This window comes from Dama dama, chromosome 8 (assembly GCF_033118175.1).
Source record: "Dama dama isolate Ldn47 chromosome 8, ASM3311817v1, whole genome shotgun sequence".
Classification (NCBI taxonomy): Eukaryota; Metazoa; Chordata; class Mammalia; order Artiodactyla; family Cervidae; genus Dama; species Dama dama.
The window spans coordinates 13,666,722-13,688,360 of NC_083688.1; the positions used below are offsets into that span (position 1 = coordinate 13,666,722).

General features: G+C 54.8%; 1 protein-coding gene across 3 annotated transcripts in view; it reads left to right on the forward strand.

Moving 5' to 3' along the window:
* Positions 1-20,937, forward strand: part of TINAGL1 (tubulointerstitial nephritis antigen like 1) — a 36,920-nt gene extending 15,983 nt beyond the window's left edge. Inside the window, exons 1-12 of one of the 3 annotated variants that reach the window (XM_061148428.1) lie at positions 10,418-10,537; positions 11,043-11,366; positions 12,269-12,332; positions 16,490-16,582; positions 16,789-16,903; positions 18,030-18,153; positions 18,239-18,389; positions 18,523-18,712; positions 18,824-18,869; positions 19,249-19,372; positions 20,280-20,325; positions 20,434-20,937. In XM_061148428.1, the coding sequence (XP_061004411.1) occupies positions 11,051-11,366; positions 12,269-12,332; positions 16,490-16,582; positions 16,789-16,903; positions 18,030-18,153; positions 18,239-18,389; positions 18,523-18,712; positions 18,824-18,869; positions 19,249-19,372; positions 20,280-20,325; positions 20,434-20,574 (1,410 nt within the window). In that variant the 5' untranslated portion in view covers positions 10,418-10,537; positions 11,043-11,050 and the 3' untranslated portion in view covers positions 20,575-20,937. Of the gene's footprint in view, positions 1-10,417; positions 10,538-11,042; positions 11,367-12,268; positions 12,333-16,489; positions 16,583-16,788; positions 16,904-18,029; positions 18,154-18,238; positions 18,390-18,522; positions 18,713-18,823; positions 18,870-19,248; positions 19,373-20,279; positions 20,326-20,433 lie in introns of those variants that run through there. The other 2 variants (XM_061148429.1, XM_061148430.1) reach the window with 2 other exon arrangements.
* Positions 20,938-21,639: the final 702 nt, after the last annotated feature.

Sequence of the window (21,639 nt, forward strand, 5' to 3'; positions counted from 1 at the left end):
GATTTTGCAGATGTAAGTACGGTCCCAAGTCAGTGGAGGGGGCTCAGGATGGAATCAAGGTATTGGTAAGGCTTAGTTCTCATTTGGAGCCTCAGGGGGCAGATCAACTTCTCGCTCACTCCTGTCATTGGCAGAACTTTCTTCCTAGGGGGCTGGACTTGATCAGCTGAACCTGTTAAATGCAGAAAGTTTTCCCCAGCTGGTCTCAGAAGGAGAAGTCCAAGATTTGAAGCATGAGAAGGATGCACTGTGCCATTCGGAGAAAGCCACGTGGCAGAGTATGTAGGTGTCCTCTAGGAGCTGAGGAGCACCCTCAGCTGTTTGCCGGCAAGAAACCAGAGACGACAAGGAAGCAGGTTCTGCGAGTAAGCTTGGAAGCGGATCTGCCCCCGAGGCTCCAAGTGAGAGCCAGAGACTTGCAACACCTTGATTCCATCCTAAGCAGGAAACCCAGCTACATCATGCAGGACTGACCTACAGATTCTCAGGGTGTTATTTTAAGCTGTTGAGTTTGTGATACTTTGGTATGCGGCCACAGAAAATGAATACAGTACCTTCAACCCAGCATCCACTGCTGGGAATTAATTCTGCAAATATACTTGTACACATATTGAACAAAGTATGTACATGACTATTTATTGCAGCATTATCGTAATACTAAAAAAAGAGAGAGAAATTAGAAAGGACTCAAATTGATTAGATGGATTATTTCAATCTACAGTAGAGTATCAGGCAGTGATAAAAAGAACAGGGAAGCTCTATTGGTGGATTGAAATCTCTAAGATGTGTGACTAGTGGGAAAAGGCACAACCCGGCATATGTAGTTTGTTATGTTTTATGTCAAAAGGGTGTTATGAACATATATTCATTTTTGTAGGTGCATAAATTAACTCTGCTGGAGTAGGAAATGGCAACCCACTCCAGTATTCTTGCCTGGAGAATCCCATGGGCAGAGGAACCTGGCCGGCTCAGTTCCACAGGGTCGCAGAGTCGGACACGACTGAAGTGACTTAGTGCAGCCCAGCAAAGTAACTCTGCAAGAAAACCTCAGATACTAATAAAAAGTGGTGACCTGTAGGGGTGGGGACGAGGAATCAGAACAGGGCAAACGAGGCACACGTGTCCAACTGAGACTTTTTTTTAGTCATAGAACATTTTTTAAAGTTTATTTTAAAATTATTTATTTATTTCTATTTGGCTGCACTGAGCAGCATATGTGGGATCTTAGCTCCCCAACCAGGGATCAAACTGTTGCCCACCTCACGTTGGAAGTGTGGAGTACTAACCATTGGACCACTAGGGAAGTCCCCAAGTGAGACTTTTTACTACATGCTTTTTATACACATTTTTGGAACCATGAGGATGTATCAGTGAAAAACCAAATAAAACTAATTGTTTTAAAACGAGCCAGTGAGGGAATTACCTGGCTGTCCAGTGGTTAGAACTCTACACTCTCACTGCCAAGGGCCCAGGCTCAGTCCCTGGTTGAGGAATTAAGATCCCATAAGCTGCACAGTGTGGCCAAATAAATAAATAAATAAAATGAGTCAGTAGGGTGCTACTTTGTGGGCCTGAGCCTGCTCCCTTGCTTTGCCCCCAAAAGTTGATTCTGGGGCATGTCCTCCACGATACCCTTGACCTCTGACATATGGTCCTCATTCTCCCTTCTGCTCTAGGGGAACTAGAGACAGGGATTCAAATAGCTGTGTCTGAGGAAGTCATGTCTCTGGGATTCAGTTTTCCCATCTGTAAAATGGGGATGATTATACCTCAGAGGGCTGTTGGACGATTACATAAGGTAATCCACATCAAGTGACCCCCACCCCCCACCCCGCACTCCCGCCCCTTAGAAGGTGCTCTTGGCAGTTGTGTTGCCTGGAAACAGCATTCTTTGCAGAAGGACTTTATCGAGCACATAGTAAGTGGACCTGCTCACTCACTGTGTGACTGTGACTCAATTCCTCCCTCTGGCTACTCTCCACATCTTCAGTTGCAAGTGGGAAGTTTGGACTGAATGCGTCCTCTCTCTCTTTTGCATGAGTTTAGGGACTTCGGTCACTATGGAGGGTTCTCCCTCATTTCAGATACGGGCTAGTGAGGTTCAGATAGAGTGGCGACTTGTTCAAGGTCACAGAGCATGTCAGAGGCAGAACCGGGACTGGGACAGAAGGCCCCTGACTCCCACCCCCACCCTTGAGCTCTCTCCACCCAAGCCCATCTGTGTCCAAGCAGCCATGCCATCCCATGGAGACTCCTCGGGGGTCTCTCCTGATCTCCTCTCCTTGTTACTACAGAAGGGCTGCTGCTCACCCAGCCTTGAGTTTCAAGGCTCCAGCTCCCCTGATCCCCATCCAGGAGTCTCCCCAGCCCCTCCCCAGCATCTGCCCCCTCCAGCAGGAGACACAGTGACAAACATGCCCTGCAAAGAGCACCCCTGGGGTGGCATGGAGCCAATGAAGGCCCCTGTGACCACAGAGGGAGGACCCACAAAGGCCTTGAAGTTTTGATCTCTCACCTGAAACTCTCTTCCTCCCCAGGGTCTCCCTCCCTCATCCCGCAGCTCACGAGGCCTTGAGGGAGTCACCTCCCCTTCCTGAGCCAGGGAGAGAGTGGCCTTGGGTTCTGACAACCTTCTAGATCCCCATGGACTCTGACTATACTTCTTGTCCCTGAGTTTCCCTAGGGATCCGGGGGCAAGCTATCCGGTCTTTTGTCTAAGTAACACGAGGTTGGTTCCTAACATCTGAGACTTGGCCTATGAGAAGTCATGTGAGTGTTTCTTTCAGCACATGTTGGTCACATTTCCGACAGGGAATTATGTCTTGGTCTCTCTTAGATGTTGACTTACGTCCATAATCTCTGCCTGAGCATCACTCTCGTGTGGGGCTGTTTGTCACCGCCCAAGCTGGTGTAGAGAAGAGACCTCACGTGTGCAAACACGTGTGCAGATTTCAGACCACTCTAATCCTGTTTGACTCCTTTCATCTAGTTTTCCTATGGGTTGACCCAAGAGGTTTGAGCAGGTTTATGGTAGTTTCAGCTGGTTTTAGCTGGTTTGACTCACTTTACGTCGGCATAAGCATGTTTGCACCTATTTGTCTGTTCTGAGCTCATCTGTGGCTCTTTTGATTTGGGTTATCGTAATAATAGCAGACACTCATCTCGCACTTGTGATATGTCAGCACGGTCGTTTAAAAGGGCTTTACATTAAGTCATAATTCTCACAACTACTCTGCAGGTGGGGACTGTTATTAGTGTTCTTCTTTCTTTTTTTAGGACACATTTGCTGATTTATTTTTATTTTTGCTGCACTGGGTCTTCGTGGCCGCCTGCAGTTTTTTCTCTAATTGTAGCACCCAGGCTCTCTAGTTGCGGTGTGTGGGCTTAGTTGCCCCGAGGCACGTTCCCAAACCAGGGATCAAACTCCTGTCCCCTGCATTGAAGGGGAATTCTTAACCACTGGTTCACCAGGAAAGTCCCCAGTGTCCTCACTTCAAATTGAGGCAAAAGAACTTCAGAAACCTGCCTCAGGTTTCTGCCTTCAGAAACCAGCTCCCTGAGAGGTGGAGCCAGGACTTGACCCTACTCCATCTGGCCACCGAGTCTGCGCTCTGAACCTTGACGTTACACTCTATCACTGTCGATGAGTGTTTGAGCCATTTCTTGATAAACGTCGATGCTGTCTGAGCCACTTTGTTCTGCTTTTGCCAACACAAGCTGCTTGGTGCTGGCTCCATCTGCAAACAGCCCTGAATTTGGCACGTTCAGATTGACACACCATCTCAGGCCTCACAGAGCCTAGACCACTGTATTAGTTTCCTAAGGCTGCTGGCACAAACTGCCTCAGATTTGACTGCTTAAAACAGAAATGCAATTTCTCACAGTCTGGAGGCCAGAAGTTCAAAATCAAGGTGTTGGCTGAGCCAGTCTCTCTCTGGAGGCTCAAGGGGAGAATATGCTTCTTGCCTCCTCCAGCTTCTGGATGTTTTTGAACTGCGGTGTTGGAGAAGACTCTTGAGAGTCCCTTGGGCTGCAAGAAGATCAAACCAGGCCATCCTAAAGGATATCAGTCCTGAATATTCATTGGAAGGACTGATGCTAAAGCTGAAACTCCAATACTTTGGCCACCTGATTCAAAGAACTGACTCATTGGAAAAGACCCTGATGCTGGGAAAGATTGAAGGCAGGAGGAGAAGGGGACGACAGAAGATGAGGTAGTTGGATGGTGTCATCGACTCAATGGGCATGAGTGTGAGCAAGCTCCGGGAGTTGGTGATGGACAGGGAAGCTTGGTGTGCTGCAGTCAGGGGGTCACAAAGAGTCAGACATGACCAAGAGACTGAACTGAACTGAGCTTCTGGGGGCTCCGGGTGTCTCTTGACTGGTGGCCCCATCACTCCAACCTCTGCATCCATGGTCACATTAATTCCTCCTCTTCCTCTCTGTGTTTCTTATAAGGAGATTGTCAGTGGATTTAGCACACCCCAACCCTTCTAGACATTCAGGATTATCTATCTCAAGATCTTAAACTTATCTGAAAAGACTTTTTTCAGGTAAGTTTCCAGCCACAGGTTTCAGGGTTTAGGATTTGGGCATATCTTTGTGGGTGGGGGGCTCCATTCAACCCATTACAACCACTAGGGTCACATCACAGTATTTCCCCCTGAGAACCTAGCTCTTAAGAGGGACTCTATCAGATTGGTTATTAACCCAGCCTTTAGGATTTTATTACTTTCTGCTGAGGAATTAAAAGGTAGAAATATTCAAAGTGCTTGCAGCCAGGGAAGAACCTCTTGTACTTTTCAAGACTCTTTTGTTGCTCTTCCTGGCTGGGAAGATCAGGAATTCCTGGAAACACTAAGCAAGGTGTGGGAATGTTTCCGTAAATAGGCACCGGAAGACAGAACCTGCTTTCTAAGATGTTTGCTGGTGATAACACCAAGTTTACTGTTCCCCAGGGAGCTCTCTTTAGTGAAAGTAATGCTGAATTGAAGGAGGGCAGATGATTAGCCGATGAGGGGGAGCAGTTAGCCCCAAATATCTCTGCACTCCTGGCCCAGAGATGAAAGAAGCTAGTCATTTAGAGAGGTGACGAAATGGTGTCCTTACTCCGCAGGAAGCAGCACTCAGGGTCCTTTGTACTCCACTGACCCCAAGCACCAATTCACAGAAATATTACAGAAAAGGGAAAGCTGTGTTTCTCTTTTCTGCATTTCCCCACTTGCACCCACAAGTGATGACTATGAACACCACCGGATGTGAGAGTCAGCTTAACCCTTGGACCATTTTGGCATCTGCAGAGGCTTCAGGGATTGGGCTCAAGGTTCTGCTCTGCCCCTACCAGCTGTGTGACCTTGGGCAAGCCAGAAAGGCTTTCTGAGTCTTGATTTTCCCATCTGCCAGTTGATTTAATAGGATCACCTGGGAAAAGGCCCACGTTTGGCACATGCAACACACACTAGCTAACAGACTGGCCGGCCAGAATCACTACAAATTCACGGTCAGCAGCTTCGAATGATCACTCCGCACTGCCGGAAATCCTACTCTGCGTCTCTAGTGGGCTTGATTGTGAGAACAATTTCACATCTAATCCTTAATCGCCCCAGCCTCTTTTCTAGTCTTGCTTTGGCTGCAACGTGCTTGCACCCCATTGACAAACCATAAGAGGAGGGTCCCTCAGCTTCGCATGGCTGACTGTAAATCCACCTCCTCTTCTTCTGCCTCTCAGACGACTGTCCCTGCTCCTATCAAACTTCTGTCCCCTTGGGCTCCGGGTGTCCTCTCTCTTACTTTAGCAAGGACTTTGATCCTGGGTAATCCCCTCTCTCTGGAACACCAGTTCCTCCCCAATTCCTTGCCATCAGCACAGAGACACGATATTATAGTCTCCATATTTGGGCAGAACTCTCCCTTCACCCTCCCTATTTTCTTCCAGCCAAAGCCCCATTTCTCGACTTCCCTTTGCAGTAAAACATTCTAAAAAGTTGCCAGTGGTTGTTCTCTTCGGTTCATTTGCTCCTATTTGCTGTTCCACTCCTGCCAATCGGCTTTCACTGAGATTGCTCCATCAAGGTTGCCCTGACGTCCTTGCTGTGGACACGTCTGTCCTCAGCTTACTCAGCCTTCACAGGGAACTCCCACTCCTAGGTCTTGAAACACCCTCGGAAGCCCCCGGCTTCCTCACCTCTGCCCTTCTCTTCCTCCTGACAGCGTCGGCTCATTCTACTGCACTCTCCTTCTCTGCCCAACTTCTGCCGAGGAGAGTCCTAGGACTCTGTCTTCCTCCCACTTTTCCAGTCTGAGCTGGAAATCAGCCTAGCTCACGCTGTCTCTATGGGTCCAAGCCGTCCCCCAGGCTGCCCAGACTCCCAGGACCGGAACAGTAGAGAAGCTGCCCACCAGGCTAGGAACCCAGAACTCCTCCTCAGTTCCTCCGCTCTCACCCATCTCATCTGACCCTCCAGCAAGTTCAGTCACTCCCACCTCCAGAAGAGGTCTCCAACACGCCCTCTTCTCAGGATCTCCATGGCCCCCAGGCTCATTCAAGCCTTAGCATCTCTAGCCTGGGCCACACCATCGCCTCCTCCTTGGCACCCCCTGATTCCACTCTTATCTTGTTCTCTAAAGAGCAGGCGGAGTGGCGTTTTGCACGTGTGAATCAGATTATTTCACTGCCACGTTGAGATCTCTTTAGTGCTCAGAAGACAATTCAAGCTCCCTACTTCAGCCTGAGGGGCCTGGGTGATGGGCCGCGCACACCACCTCCCAGCCTCATCTTGTTCCTCTGCCCCAGTCTTCACTATAGCACGGCCACTCTGGGCTTCCTTCTGTGTCTCAAGCAGACTCATTTGTGCCGAGTTCAGCGCTGCTGCTCATGCTGGTCCGGCTTCCTGGGACACCCTACCCCGGGTTCCAGGGCCCACTGCCTCCTGCTCATCCTTCAGTCTCAGATCAAATGCCACCTCCTTTCTGACACTCTCAACAATCACAACACTTGAGGTCCCAAGTCATGGGCACAGTTTCATAGACTTTCACATGGTAGAATGAATATATATATAGTTTGTTTTCTTGTTTGTCTCTTTTCCCATTAGCTTGGAGACTTTGCAAGAGTAGAACATTTGGCTCAACCCTGAATGCTAGTGTCTAGCACAGAGCCTGGCACATAGTAGATACTCAACAAACACTTGTGGAATGAATGAGAACATCAAACAGGAACACCTTCCTCTGCTTGGTACAACACACTTCCGTGTGGCCCTGAATCTTATCTCCCACAAGCTTCAGCATGCCATGACAGCACCACCTTCTTCCACACAGTCCTGTGAGCAATGCTCCAGCAGGCTTCAAAAATCCCAACAAGCTCATGACAAGACCCAGCATGGACCATATTAGGCCTGCCCTGAATATCAGACACTGCTCCAAGCTCTGGGCCTGCCCAGCTGACCACAGGGGTTCCCAAGGGACCTCCCAGCCCTAGATGTGGTGCCATTTGGGATCCATACATCTGAGCTCCCAGGCCTCAAGTAGTGGGTCCTCAGCCACAGACCTGGGTTGAGCAGAGCACAACGGGTCATTGTCTTCCCAGGAAGCCCTGCTCAACCTCCAGAGGAGAATGGCCCCTACCGAGCACCCGGAGCAGCTGGGGAACTGGAAAAGGGAGGGGGTAGTGCCAGATTCCGGGGAGAAGAGAGGAGGCCCGGGCCTCTGTTCTGCGGTGTGACCTTAGGTGGGTCACTACCTCTTTTTAGCCTCACCTCCCTTTGCAGAAGGGCTTCCCGGGTGGCGTAGTGGTAAAGAATCTGCCTGCCAATGCAGGAGGCACAAGAGATGTAGGTTTGATCCCTGGGTTGGAGTAGGAAATGGCAACCCACCCCAGTATTCTGGCCTGCAAAATCCCATGGACAGAGGAGCCTGGTGAGCTTCAGTTTCATGGGGTCACAAAAGAGTGGGACAGAAGTGAGCATGCACACACACACACACACACACACCCTTTGTAGAAAGAAAAGAGCATTTAAGAGCCTCTAGGGAGTATCAGGGTATAGATGGGAAACCAAGGCCCCGAGAGGGGCAGGGTCTGCCAGGGTGACAAGTGAGGAAGGACAGAATCATTGCGGAGCCCCAGGCCACCTGCCTCCCGGGAGGCCAAAGGGCTCAGAGGGCAAAGCCTGCAGCCTTCTCCTCACCTGTTGCTCGGCCCTAGGCCCTTGGACAAGAATAAAGGCAGAGAGCGAGTCACCAGGAAGGAGAGGAGCTGCGGAAAAGGAAAGTGGGGTTCCAGCCCCTCCCCCCGAGCCCTGCCCTTTTCCTCTCCTCCCTGGCCAAGAAACCAAATGAGTCACAAGATTCCACTGGGGCAGGCTCAGTGCCAAGCTCAGTGATGACGAGGGACCTTGCAGCCATGCTCTTGGCTCCGTTCTCTTTCCTCGCTCTGCGTTCCTGTCTCCTGTGCATGGGCAGACAGGCAGGCAAGAACAGGCAGACAGCTAAAACCCCTGAACAGACACAAACAGACACCTACCCAGATACACAGACACCTCGTAGACAGGCAGAGACAGACGGGGACAGTCACACAGCTATACACACCAACACACAAGACAACCAGCACACAGATACAAGCAAACAGTACACTGACACACGGACAGACCCGTGACCACACATCCAGACACGCAGGCACATGACAGATAGGTAACGGAGATACAAGCAGACTCAGACACACTCCAACAGAAACACCTCTCAAACCCAGATACGCACGTGACAGGGACTCGCATGGAGGGCCTGCAGGGGGTGAACTGGGGCAAAGGACAGGCCAGATGCCCCTGGGCCAGCGCCCTCAGCCCCAGAACCACACTGAAATGGATTCATGAAAGTGGATTCTCTGGGCACGAGCTCTTCTGAAGGCAGCCTGCATCTCCTTCCCAGTACGAGGGGCCCGCTTTGCAGTAAGACAAATAGAGGTTAGACATAGAAAGGGACTTCCCTACAGGGAGGGTGTTGAGGCCTGAAGCGGGTGACTAAGGATGGCTGGGGGAAGGGAGTGGAGTGTTGGCAGGTAGGGAGCCTGCCTTTTGGCTATGTGACCTCGGGCAAGTCTGTTCTGAGCCTCAAGGGTCTCATCTGGTTCTGTCCTCCTGGGTCCCTGCAAGGAGCAGATGGCCAGCTCCTGTGAGTGTTCGCGCCAATGCTGGGGCTCTAGGACCTTACTCCTCCAACCCCCACACCCCTACTCAGGGCAGGATTCCCTTCTTGACTCCCTGCCCAGTACCCCCTGGCAGGGGGTAACTCAGTCAACTCAATCACAGATGCCCGTTGTCCGGGTCCCTCCCCTCCCCCAGGGGCCAGCCAGCTGAGATGCCCCAAGTCCGGAGGAGGGCGGCAGGGAGGTCAGAGCAAGGGCAAAGGGAATTCCCAGTGCTTGCGTTTTCCATCCAGGGGCGTCTGCGACGCTCAGGCCCAGGATGGGGGGTTGGTCTGTCCAGGTGGAGTCTCTTTCATCCTCCCGCTCTTAAGAGTCCTCTGGCCCGGGGCCCAACCTTCGGAAGACAGGGCATTGCGCAATGGGGAGGTAAAAGGTGATGGCGGGCCTGGCGGGACAGAAGCCCCATTGTTTGGGGCCCAGGCCAGCCTGGGCAAAGGAAGGGTTTAAGCCTGGGGCAGGAAGGGGGGAGCCTCCGCAGGGGGTGCCAGCTGGCACGGCTCTTGCCTTGGGACCCTGGAGGGGCGCAGGTGCCGAGCAGGATCACCCCCACCCTACCCGGGGGGTGGATTTGATAGGAGGGGCAGTGTTTGGTGAGATGCCTGGGCTGATGGGGAGGGCAGACCCGGAGAGGGGTCTTAGGGCAGGGAGGTAGCCCCCCCAAACCACACCCACTCCATCCTCCCCGAAATCCCCCCGGGGAGGATGAGTCTCCCAAGGCATCTGCAGGGTCCTAAACTATCCTCCTCCAGATTCCACTCATTCCTGGAAACCGAGACGGCTTGGGGCAGCTCCAGGGCTTGGGAGGAGGGGGGCGGTGCCCAGTGAAGAGGGGTGCGCAAGACTGGATTTATTACTGAGGGGTCGCAGGGGGGCTTAGTCATTTTTGCCGCCCACACTCTCCACATCATTTCTCTAACTTAGGTCCCAAACTCGGAACTCCGCTGCCCCTAATCTTCCTTTGTCGGCGCAAGCCCCTCGGCCCCACCGCGAAGCCCACCGGGCAGTCCTTCCCAGGGTCAGCAGACCACTAAGCGTTTCTGCCTCGGTTGCAGTTGGCCCCCTTAGGGAACGGCTTCCACGGGAGACCCAGCAAGGTCAGTCGCGTGCTCACGATCCCTTTGCCCAAGTCCCGGCTTCAGGGGTTACGGCGGGGCGATTCCAGGTGCGAACCCGCCGGGGCCCCTCCCTTCCTCCGCCGGCCGGGGCGGCGCGCCCCGCGGGGCGGTACAAAAAGCGATCCCGCCCCGCTTTCCTCACTTGACTTTGAGTGTCCCGCGGCGGTCGCGGGGAGCGGGGAGACGGAGGCGAGAGAGGCAGCGGGGCTCAGCCCACACCCCTCACCAGGTAGGACCTCTCCCCGGCTCGGAGGGGGAGAGAGAGTTGTAGAGAGGAGGAGGGGCCGAGACAGGTGGCAGAGAGGGAGAGTAGAAGCGGGCAGAGGGGGCACAGCGCGAAGACACGTGAGGGCACGAAATCAGGGACCCCCATCAAGGGCCGAGGCTGGGCAAGGATCCAGGACCGAAGGAGACGAGGGGTTCGAGGCCTGGGTGTGGCCTTGGGGGGGCACCAAGAATGCCGGCGTCCCCACCTCCCATTCCCTGAGGGTCCCCTGGCAGGTCAGAGAGGAGCTCCACTTCTTGCCCAAGCCCCCTCCCCGCCCTGTAAGCCAGGGCACATAGACTGTGGCTCCTTGCCCCTGTCCTGCCAGAGGACGCAGGAGTCAGGGTCCCTGTTGGATCCCCGCAGACTCGCAGCCCCAGGGAGCAGGGGAGAGCAGTCCCCGGGGGTGCCAGGGAAACTCTGCTGCCCGCCACTTCTGACCCCTGACCTCTGCCCTCCCTGGGCCCAGGAGGCACCATGTGGCGCCGTCCACCGCGGCTGCTGCTCCTGCTGTCGCTGCTGCTGGCCGGCGAGTTGGGCGTGGGCGCCCGGCGGGGTCGTAGGCGCCGGGAGCTAGCACCGGCTCTGCACCAGCGTGGCATCCGGGACGCGGGGGGCCGGTACTGCCAGGAGCAGGACCTCTGCTGCCGCGGCCGCGCGGATGACTGCGCCCTGCCCTACCTGGGTGTGACCTGTTACTGTGACCTCTTCTGCAATCGCACCGTCTCCGACTGCTGCCCTGACTTCTGGGATTTCTGCCTCGGCGTGCCACCCCCCTTCCCCCCCATCCAAGGTGGGCACCAGACGGCCAGGGGTGGGTCGCGTTGTCAAGCCCCAAACTCAGCAAGGCTCAGGAGCAAGGCTGATGCATTGATGTTTCCAGGGGAGGCTTCCTAGCATCTGGAAGGAGACCCCGCCCCTCTCTCTTTACTTCTGCGAAGTACTCACTCTGGTCTAACTTGAATCTCTCCAGTAAGATTGAAAAAGCGCCTCGGTCAGTGGGATGTTCATTTGGCCCAGGAGAAGGGCAGCCACCTGCCCTTTCTCCCAGTCCTTCCTGTCTCCGTATTCCGGGCTGAGAAGGTGCTGGCCCCACCTGCTGACTCACTCTCAGGCTGATAAACCACACGAGCGTTGGTCAGCGTCATTTTAGCAGTTCCTCTGCTTTTGTTCAGGATTCCTTATCCCTGAAATGGCTGGTCACACGTGGGAGGTGGGTCAAGTCTGTTCCTACCTTCAGCCCTTACCACCATCCTCCCATCCCAATCCAAGAGGAGAATCACTTGACTTCCTTCCCATAACTCCACGGGGCTGCAGGTGTGAGGGTGCATACCTGGGTTGTCAAGGGAGTAATGTACCTTCTTTGGGCTTTGGCTTTCCCATATTCGTCCCACTCCCCATCTCCAAACCCCAGCTCATTTAACTGGCCTGGGATCTAAGGAATGTTGTGGCTGGCATCCAAGTGAAGCAAGAGGGATTTGGGTTAGAGTCAGTGAAGAACTTCCAAGTAGTGGGAAGTTGATAGGTGACTCTCAGGAGATGTCTTAAGTTATAGCTTGGCTTTGCTTTCAGTAAGGGCTGGTGTGTGTGTGTTTCTGGGAGGATTCAGGACACCAGACCTCTGAGGACCTGGCCATCTCAGCCCATCGTCCCTGGTCTTGGTTCCACTTCTCTTCCTGTCTTCCCTCCCACCAGGATGTATGCACAAGGGTCGCATCTATCCAGTCTTGGGAACCTACTGGGACAACTGTAACCGTTGGTGAGTATTTGGGACTTGGAGGGGGCTTGCTTGGTGGGTTTTGTGGCAACAGACTTGTTTCACATCCTATCCCTGTCACTTATTTGCTGGGCGCAAGGCCTCAGTTTCCTCATCTGTAAAATGGGAATTTTTACCTGGACCACATCAGCTTCTACACCAGCATTCCAACAGCAGTGCCCAGGAGTAGTCAACCCTGGATGCCTGGCTTCAGGTGCAGCTCCTCCTGCCTGGGACGGGGCTACTTCCCCTCCCAGCCTTTCTCGCTATCACGGGAGAGTCCAAGAAGGGGGCGCCAGGCAGGAAACCTCTGACTGCAGCATCCGCTGACCTGGACCGGATGAGGGTCAGGGATGGCTGAACTGGCAGCCAGCCAGAGTGTAGCAGGGCCTTCCCTGGAATGTGGCCCCTCCTCCCACCCCCACCCCTCCCCACACTTCCCAGCAAGAGGATGAAGGGGTTGGGGTACGCCACTACCCTAATCAAAGGCCCGAGATGCGAGGGGGGAAGCCTTGAGTGCTTTAATGAAAATAAGGGGGGACCCTAAGACTTAGAGCAGGAGGCCCTGCACCCACTCCACCCCCTGCTCTGGGACTAAGAGGGCCTCTGGGGGGAGGAAACTTTTAGGAATGCATGATGTATAAGTGGTTTCCATTGCCTCACTGGTGTGAGGGGTGCCTCGGTCACAGTGAGAGTGAGGATTTATGCATTTCAGCATGTGTCAGGGTGAGAGTGCATGTGCACTCACGTGTGCATGCTTTGAATGTGTGTGACCCGTGTGTGTTTCAAAAGATGGAGCACATCTGCATGATTCTGCTGTTACTGATAGGATGGACATGAAGGGGTTAACACTCTGTCCCTTCCCTCGGGCCTGGCCACCCAGGCCCCCTTTGGAATGCTGGGACCTGCTGCCACCAGCTCTGCCTAGACCTGCTCGGACAGCCCTGGGGGAAAAGAGGGAGGCGGGAAAAGAGGGAGGCGGGAAAAGAGGGAGGCGGCAGGAAGGGACTGACCAAGCCACTTCCCTCCCAGTCTAGCTCTGGCTGTGTTCCCTGCACTTGACACCTGAGGGAGGGTGTGGGGCAGTGTCTGGGGGCCTCCCAGACGCTGGGAGCCCTCCAGGGATGCTTTGAGAGCCAGAGGGGGAGGGGAAGGACAAGAGCCTCCCTGAACATGCCCACAGCTCCTGGGGCTGGAGAGCCCAGCCATACTGGGTCTTGTCCCCTTGAGGCTCCTTAAAAGGCAACTTTGGAGGCGGGAGCCTCGGGCAGGCTCAGAAGGACGAAGTTCAGCATCTTGTCATAGCAGAGTTATGAGCTTGGAAAAGCACTGTAGAATTCACAGAATTCAGCTGTTCAGTTGACACCTATTAGAGACCTACTATGTGCCCAGCGTGGTGCTGGGTCAAGGAGATGCAGCCAGTATGCAGCAGACAGTTCTTGTCCCTGCACATGAGCCTCTAATGGTGACAAAAATAATAAACCTGTCATTACAACCTATTCCAGGTGTGATGGGGGGACAGAGGTTCACAGGGGATCCTAGTTCTGAGTGGGATGGGGGCAAGGGAAGGCCACTCAAGAAGGGACGTTTATGCAGATACCAGGGAGATGAGAGCATGAGTGGCCCAGGCCCAAGAGGAGGGAACAAGGGGGGTGATGGCTGGTGGAAAGGCCAGGAGGTGGGACCAAGCTCATTGCAGCTGGAGCTGTGAAATGGGGAGAGACGCCTGGGGAGGTGCAGGCCACGTCCCCTGGGTCTCATAAGCTGTGCCTAGGATGTTGCACTTTGTTCTAAGTGCCGTGGGAAGCCACTTAGGGAGGACACAAACTGATGTGTGTTGTTCACAGAGCTCATTGGCTTTAAGAGTGGGACGTGTGTCCTGGGGGAAGGGAATTATAAAGTGCTGGAGAGCCTGGTAAGGAAGCCACTGCCATGGTCCAGGGACCAGAGTAGGGTGATGGTGATGGAGGGGTAGGAGGCAAGCGGATTCTGAGTCTTTCACGATGCTGGGTCTGCTAATAGGGGAGGTATGTGGCAGAAAGTAATCTTCAACATGATGTGGTGGTGGGGGCCAGGGTGAGTAACGGCGGAGACGTCATGGACCACACGGAGTTCTGGCTTGAACAGCCTAGTAGATAAGGTGCTGTTGTCTGAGTTGAGGATGTTGTTAGGGGGAGGAACAGGTTTGGGGGAGATAGTTTAGCCGTTTTGAGATGCCATTCACATACCCAGAGGAGATGTCAGAAGGCCAGTTGGATCTGAGTCCGAAACTCAAGGGGGCGGGGAGTCGGGGTTCCTGTACTGAGAACAATAATAGGAGATGACAATTTCTGAGCACATAACATGGGTCAGGCCTTGGGCTGAATACTTTGCAAGTTTGCCTTTTAATCCCTGGAAGTTGGTACTATTATTATCCTCATTTTACAGATGACATTGAGGGAGAGTTTTAAATAACTTACTTAAGGTCATACGGGCTTCCCTGATGACTCAGTGGTAAAAAATCTGCTTGCCAATGCAGGAGATGCAGGTTTAATCCCTGGGTCAGGAAGATCCCCTAGAGAAGGAAATGGCAACCCACTCCAGTAGTCTTACCTGGAAATCCCATGGATAGAGAAGCCTGATGGACTACAGTCTGCTGCTGCGTAGCTGCTTCAGTCATCTCCGACTCTGTGCGACCCTATAGACTATAGCCCACCAGGCTCCTCTGTCCGTGGGATTCTCCAGGCAAGAGTACTGGAGCGGATTACCATGTCCTCCTCCAGGGGATCTTCCCAACCCAGGGATTGAACCCACGTCTCCCACATTGCAGGGGGATATTTTTTACCACTGAGCCACCAGGGAAGCTCCGGGCTACAGTGTATGGGATCACAAAAGAGTTGGATACGATGCAGCAACTAAACGTCAAACAACAGAAAGGTCACTAGTCAGCTAAAATCAGAACCCTCAATTCGATTCGGAATCCATGGTCTTAATCATTTCACTATGTTGCCCCGTTCATTCATTCATTCATTCAACAAATATTTGCTAGGTCCCTACTACATGTTAGAGTTTGTTTTGGGGCACTGATGATATCAAACAATACCCGCCCTTGAGGACATTAGATCCTATGAGGAAATAGGTATAAACAATATAAATAGCTAAAGATATAATACGTCAGATAGTGATGACAGGCTGAGGAGAAAATAAAACAGGGAAGCAGGGTAGGAAGTGTGGAGGATGCTGAGATAGGGTGTTCAGGGCAAGCTGCCCTGAGAAGGTGACATTTGAATAAGGACTTGGAAGAAGTGAGAGGGAGCCATGAGGATGCTTCCTCCTAGGAAGAAGAGCTCAAAGGCCCAGGGGCAGGAGCGCAACTCATGTCAACGGTCAGGGGACCGGCCTGGCTGGGCCCTTAGGAACCAGGTCTTGGAGGAGGGGGCCAGAGAGAGGACAGATTGTGCAGGGCCTTGTTGGCATGGAAGGACTTGTTTGGCTCTTATTCTGTCATGTGAAGCCAATGGCAAGTTTCAGGCAGGGGAATGGCATGATATGATTTGGGTTTAACAGGATCACAGTGGTGGCTGTGTTAAAAATATACTGAAGGAGTGGGGCCCAGGGCTGAATAGCAGAGAACAGTGAGGAGGCTACAGCCTAATCCAGGTGAAAGGTGATTGGACCATGGTGGTTGCAGGAAAGAATGAGACGTGGTTTGGATTCTGGATGTGTTTTTAAGGTAAAGTCAACAGATCTGCCAATGAATCAGGTCAGCACGTGAGAGAAAGAGTCAAGGGTGCCTCCCAGGCTTTTGGCCTGCGCTCCAGGAAGGATGGAGTGGCTGTTTTTGAGGACTGTGGCAGGCACAGGCCTGGGAGTCGGGGAGAGCAGGAGTTCTGTTTGAGATGTGAGGAGTGTAACTTGTAGACACCCCGGAGGTGAGGCTGTGTAGCAGTCAAGATCCTAGAATCGGGAGTTCAGGAAGAGACCTGCGAAGCAGATGTAAACTTGAGAATCATGAACTTGAAATTGACATTTAAAGCCACCAGGCTGCATGGGATCACCTGGGGGGTCCTCTCGTAGCTGCTGATGTGGAATTTCAGGCCCACATGTTGACCTCCAAGGCCTCCTCCCTTCCACGGATGCCCAGCCCTACCTCACTTCTTCCTTCCCTCCTGTTTTTCCAGTACCTGCCATGAGAAAGAGCAGTGGGAGTGTGACCAGGAGCCATGCCTGGTGGACGAAGACATGATCAAGGCCATCAACCAAGGCAACTATGGGTGAGAGGCCCGAAGCGGGCACACATGCACGTGCATGCACATACAGATGTACTTTCTGCCCGAGAGGCATGTCCTGCCAGGAGCACCCACACTCAGATCTTATTCATGTGTACACTCAGCCAGTAGGCGTCTCTCCCACTCACATGCACATTCCTCCAGGACCCCCAGCCTTGGCAGGTCTGTGACCTCTATCCCCTCTCTTTCAGCTGGCAGGCTGGAAACCACAGTGCCTTCTGGGGCATGACCCTGGATGAGGGCATTCGCTACCGCCTAGGCACTGTCCGCCCATCTTCCTCCGTCACCAACATGAATGAGATTCATGTAAGTTCACCCCTGCCTACAATCCTGCCATCTCCCTTTGGCCTATGACCCCAGGGATCCTGGCACCTTGTGCCCTGTTTCTCCAAGGGCCTAGGCCTGTCCCCCACCGATAGGCTGTGGGTTGCGGGCAAGTGACTCCCCTTTTCTAGGCCTTAAGTTTCTGCCTATAACTCCATAGACTGCACTGCAAGAACTGGTGCTCAGATTCGGAGTTTTGTGGTCCCAGCATCTCACCCTCCCTGGCTTCCCGAGCCTCCCCAGCTTGGGAAAAAATGTCATTGGTCCCAGTATGGCGGGGTCAGGGCCCCAAAGGGCCAGGAGGTCACCTTGGTATTTTGGGAAGGAAGGGACAGGCACTCCCCCAGTTTTGGCCAGAGAGCAGCAATTCTCGGAAACAAATGCCATCTCAGCAGAACCTCAAGGGAGGAGGGGGTTTCTCCCTTCCCACTAGTGGGACCCTCTAGAGGTAGGAATGGGAACCAGACCCAGGACAGTTCCAAGGGTGAGGAAGGGGAGCTTCAGTGGGACAGAGCTGGCCACTTGCCGAAGGCTCTGTCCGTCAGTGGCGGGCAAGGAGGGGCTGGTGTCTGGCTGGAGCGGCCCGCCCTGCAGAGGGAGTTCAGCTCAAGGCTGGGGTGACCAGACCCTGCCCCTGCCCTTATTCCCTGGGGCCTCTGGCTATTTTCTGCCTCCTGCTGTTTGCTTTGGCAGCCTGCCCAGTCACGGGACCTTACTGCTTCTTTCCTCCCCTGCCCTTTGGGGCCCGAATCCCAAGGTCCTGGTGGAAAGAAGGATGTAAGTGGATCAGAAGGTGCAGAGGAGGAAAGAAGCCGGAATAGAAAGCGGCCCGGTCACTTCCCTGTTCCTAGCTTCAGCAGCCTCACCTGTAAACAGGACTAGTCACCTCCCACCTGACACTAGGAGGCGCTAAATGGTGCCTGGGTCTCCCTCTGGGCCAAGGTGGAGGTTGCTGGAATCTCTCAGATCAAATCTCTCACGTCTTGGCGGGCTCAAGATCAAATTGCCGAAGGCTCTGGACACTTGGGACACCTCCCATGCCTAGGGCCCCGGATGGGCAGGCTGGGGCAGAGGCAGGAGACAGACAAGAGTGGCCTTTGCCTTGCAGACAGTGCTGGGTCCAGGGGAGGTGCTGCCCAGAACCTTCGAGGCCTCTGAGAAGTGGCCCAACCTGATCCACGACCCTCTAGACCAGGGCAATTGTGCAGGCTCCTGGGCCTTCTCCACGGCAGGTAGGTTCAAGGGCAGGGGCTGGCCAGGTGGGAAAGGAGGGCCAAGGCCTGAGCCCCCTGACAGCCCCTCTACCTCTCTTACCAGCTGTGGCATCCGATCGAGTCTCAATCCATTCTCTGGGGCACATGACACCCGTCCTGTCGCCCCAGAACCTGCTGTCTTGTGACACGCACAACCAGCAGGGTTGCCGTGGTGGGCGACTGGATGGCGCCTGGTGGTTCCTGCGCCGTCGAGGGTGAGCAGCAGGGGGCACGGACAGGGAAGAGGGCATAAGGCAGGGGTCTCAGGAAGCAAAAGCCTGCAGGAAGGGCCTGGGCCAGGCTGCCCCATGCTCACTCTGTCCCCACTCCCTCCCGCTGCCCCTGCAGGGTTGTGTCTGACCACTGCTACCCAGTCTCCGGCCATGGGCGGGACGAGGCTGTCCCCGCACCCCCCTGCATGATGCACAGTCGGGCCATGGGTCGGGGCAAACGCCAGGCCACCGCGCGCTGCCCCAATAGCTATGTCCATGCCAATGACATCTACCAGGTCACTCCTGCCTACCGCCTCGGCTCCAACGTAAGTCTGCACTTGAGTGAGGGGCACAGGCAGGAGAGAGCTGGAAGCCTGACCAAAGGCTGGAGCCTCACGCCTGATGGATCCTCTCCTCCCCACCCCCTCACCCTCCAGGAGAAGGAGATCATGAAGGAGCTGATGGAGAATGGTCCTGTCCAAGGTAAATGCCCCTCATCCTGCCCCGTGATGCCCGAAGCTTGTGCCTGCTTGAGACTGGGCACCGAGGCACAGGTGGTCCCTATCGCCCTGCGCAGCAAGTCCACTGGGGCCAGGAGTGGGGGACTGTGTCCTCTCCTCAGGAGCAGCATCTGGAGGGGGCACTTAGAGCCTTGGTATGAGAGGCTCTGGGACCTGGGCATGTATCTCCAGCCTTGGGCATCAGCCTTGGTATGAGAGGCTCTGGGACCTGGGCATGTATCTCCAGCCTTGGGCATCAGCCTTTGTATGAGAGGCTCTGGGACCTGGGCATGTATCTCCAGCCTTGGGCATCACTGCCTATGCTGATGGGCTGAGCCACCTCCTCTGACCTCTGCCCACAGCCCTCATGGAGGTGCATGAGGACTTCTTCGTATATAAGAGCGGTATCTACAGCCACACACCAGTGAGCCTCGGGAGGCCGGAGCGATACCGCCGGCATGGGACCCATTCAGTCAAGATCACAGGGTAAGGGGCTTGGTGGGCAGGGGTCTGGGGGCAGCAGGGCTTGCCCTGGGGGCTCTAAACCTGCCTTGAATCCTTACCACCTCTCTGCAAAGCTCCCTTTCAAAGAGGAGAAAACTGGGACTCAGAAAGAGGAGGTAGTTGCCTCGGGGCACACCAAGAGTTAGGGGCCTTTCAAAGTGTTCTAGAACAGTTTCTTCCTTACACACCAGGAGAAATCACTCCAAATCAAATACAGACAAGGATTCAAGAGTTGCTCTACCTCTCCCCAGCTCAGCGCCTGTCCCAGTTTTGCCTGACTCACTGACTTATACCTCCAGCCCTCAGTTTCCCCCACTGATGTAACAGGAGATGCTAGAGTCATTGATTTTAATAGTCCAACCGATAAAATGTACTTTGTTCAACCCCCTCAACCAGCCAGGTAAGGATGGAGGGCAGGCAGAGGTGTGCCCTCCCTGCCATGTGGGTCTTTGGAAGGTGTAGGCTTTTCTGCTAACCCCCCTAGATGTCCCTTTGTGCCCCACGGGGGACCTAGAGATGTGGAGACTGAGGGAGGTGCAGAGAGGGACAGTGGCCGGCGGTGCTAAGATGCTTCAGTCTTGTCTGACTCTTTGCAACCCTATGGACGGTAGCCCACCAGGTTCCTCTGTCCCTGAAATTCTCCAGGCAAGAATACTGGAGTGGGTAGCCTCTTCTCCTGGGGATCTTCCCCACCCAGGGATTCTTTACCACTGGCACCAACTGGGAAGCCTGGTGGGGCTTGGGCAGAGAGGGACAGAGACCTGCCCAAGTCCTGAGGGGCGCCAAGTCACCAAAGGCAACAGGGGCCTGGCTAGGGAAGGCCGCAGGGGGCGGGAGCTCCTGAAAGTAGGTGAATCAGCGCGCTCGTGGCTCTGGCTCTGCCCGGCAGGTGGGGCGAGGAGACGCTGCCCGACGGGAAGACCATCAAGTACTGGGTGAGTCCCGGCACCGCGCGCCCTGCGGCCGCTATGACCTTCCCCCGGCCCTCCTGCCCTTCTCCCCCACCGCGATTCCCCTCCTCACAGCCCTCTCTGCGTTCCCAGACGGCGGCCAACTCGTGGGGCCCGGCCTGGGGCGAGAGGGGCCACTTTCGCATCGTGCGCGGCGCCAACGAGTGCGACATCGAGAGCTTCGTGCTGGGCGTCTGGGGCCGCGTGGGAATGGAGGACATGGGACACCACTGAGGCCGCAGGCACCACACCGGGAAGAGCCCTCCTCGTGGGGCGGCAGCCCCCCGCCCCGCCCGCCCGTCCGCCCGACGGGACTCCAGGCGCCAGGGGTCTAATCCCTGCGCGGTTCCGCTGACGCAGCGCCCGGCCTGGGAGCCGCGGGCTGGCCGGAGCCCCCAGACCTCCCAGCGGGGCTGGAAAGGGGGTGGCCCGGGAGGAGCAAGACCCCCAAGCAAGATCACCGAAGCCAGGACACCCCCCCCCCACCCGCCAAGTCTCCAGCCCACGACCTCACCCCACCCTTGTACTTTTATTCTTCAAAGATATTTATTTTTCTTTTCACTGTTTTAAAATTAAAAAAAAAAAAAGTATTGATAACTATGGTATCTTGAAACTTCTGGGCGTGGAAATCCAGGCCAGAATTGGCATATGGGGGCACAGCAGAAAGGACTGCCTGAGGCTTTGCTGGTTGGCAGGGGTGGGGGTCGGGGAACCAGAAATCTTATCCTCCATTCAGCCTGAATTGTCAGTGACCCTGGATACTGATCCATTGTGGGTGGGACATGGATGGCGCGGCCTTTGGCCCCCAGAGAGATGTGGGCCCGTGGGAATCACCTCTCAGACGCTGAGTCAGCGCAGCCCGGGGTAGGGGGGAGTCCAACCCACCAATCAGCAGAGCTGGCGCCAGTGCCCAGCAGGCAAGGGGGGCATAGCCCCATAGAAGCTGGAGCCTGTGTCTCTGCAGATCAGCTTCTCCAAGCCACCCAGGCGAGGGGACACCCCCCACCCCCACCCCTAGGCCAGGTTGGGCCTGCCTCTGTGAGCCCTCTCTCTACCCCATGTCCCCAGGCTCTCAGGGCCAGCGGAATTAAGTCCAGGCCTCACTCACATTCAAGGCCATCAGGACACACCCCACCAGCTTCCTCACCAGCTTCTTCACCCAGTGCCCAGACGACTCCAGAGTCCTCCCTGCTCCCTAATATCGAGCACACAGGCAGACCACTGGGCATTTGCACATGCTGTTTTTCTCTCGGTCCAGATGCCCTTCCATTCCACCTACCCCTGTTGCACTGCTCTTCC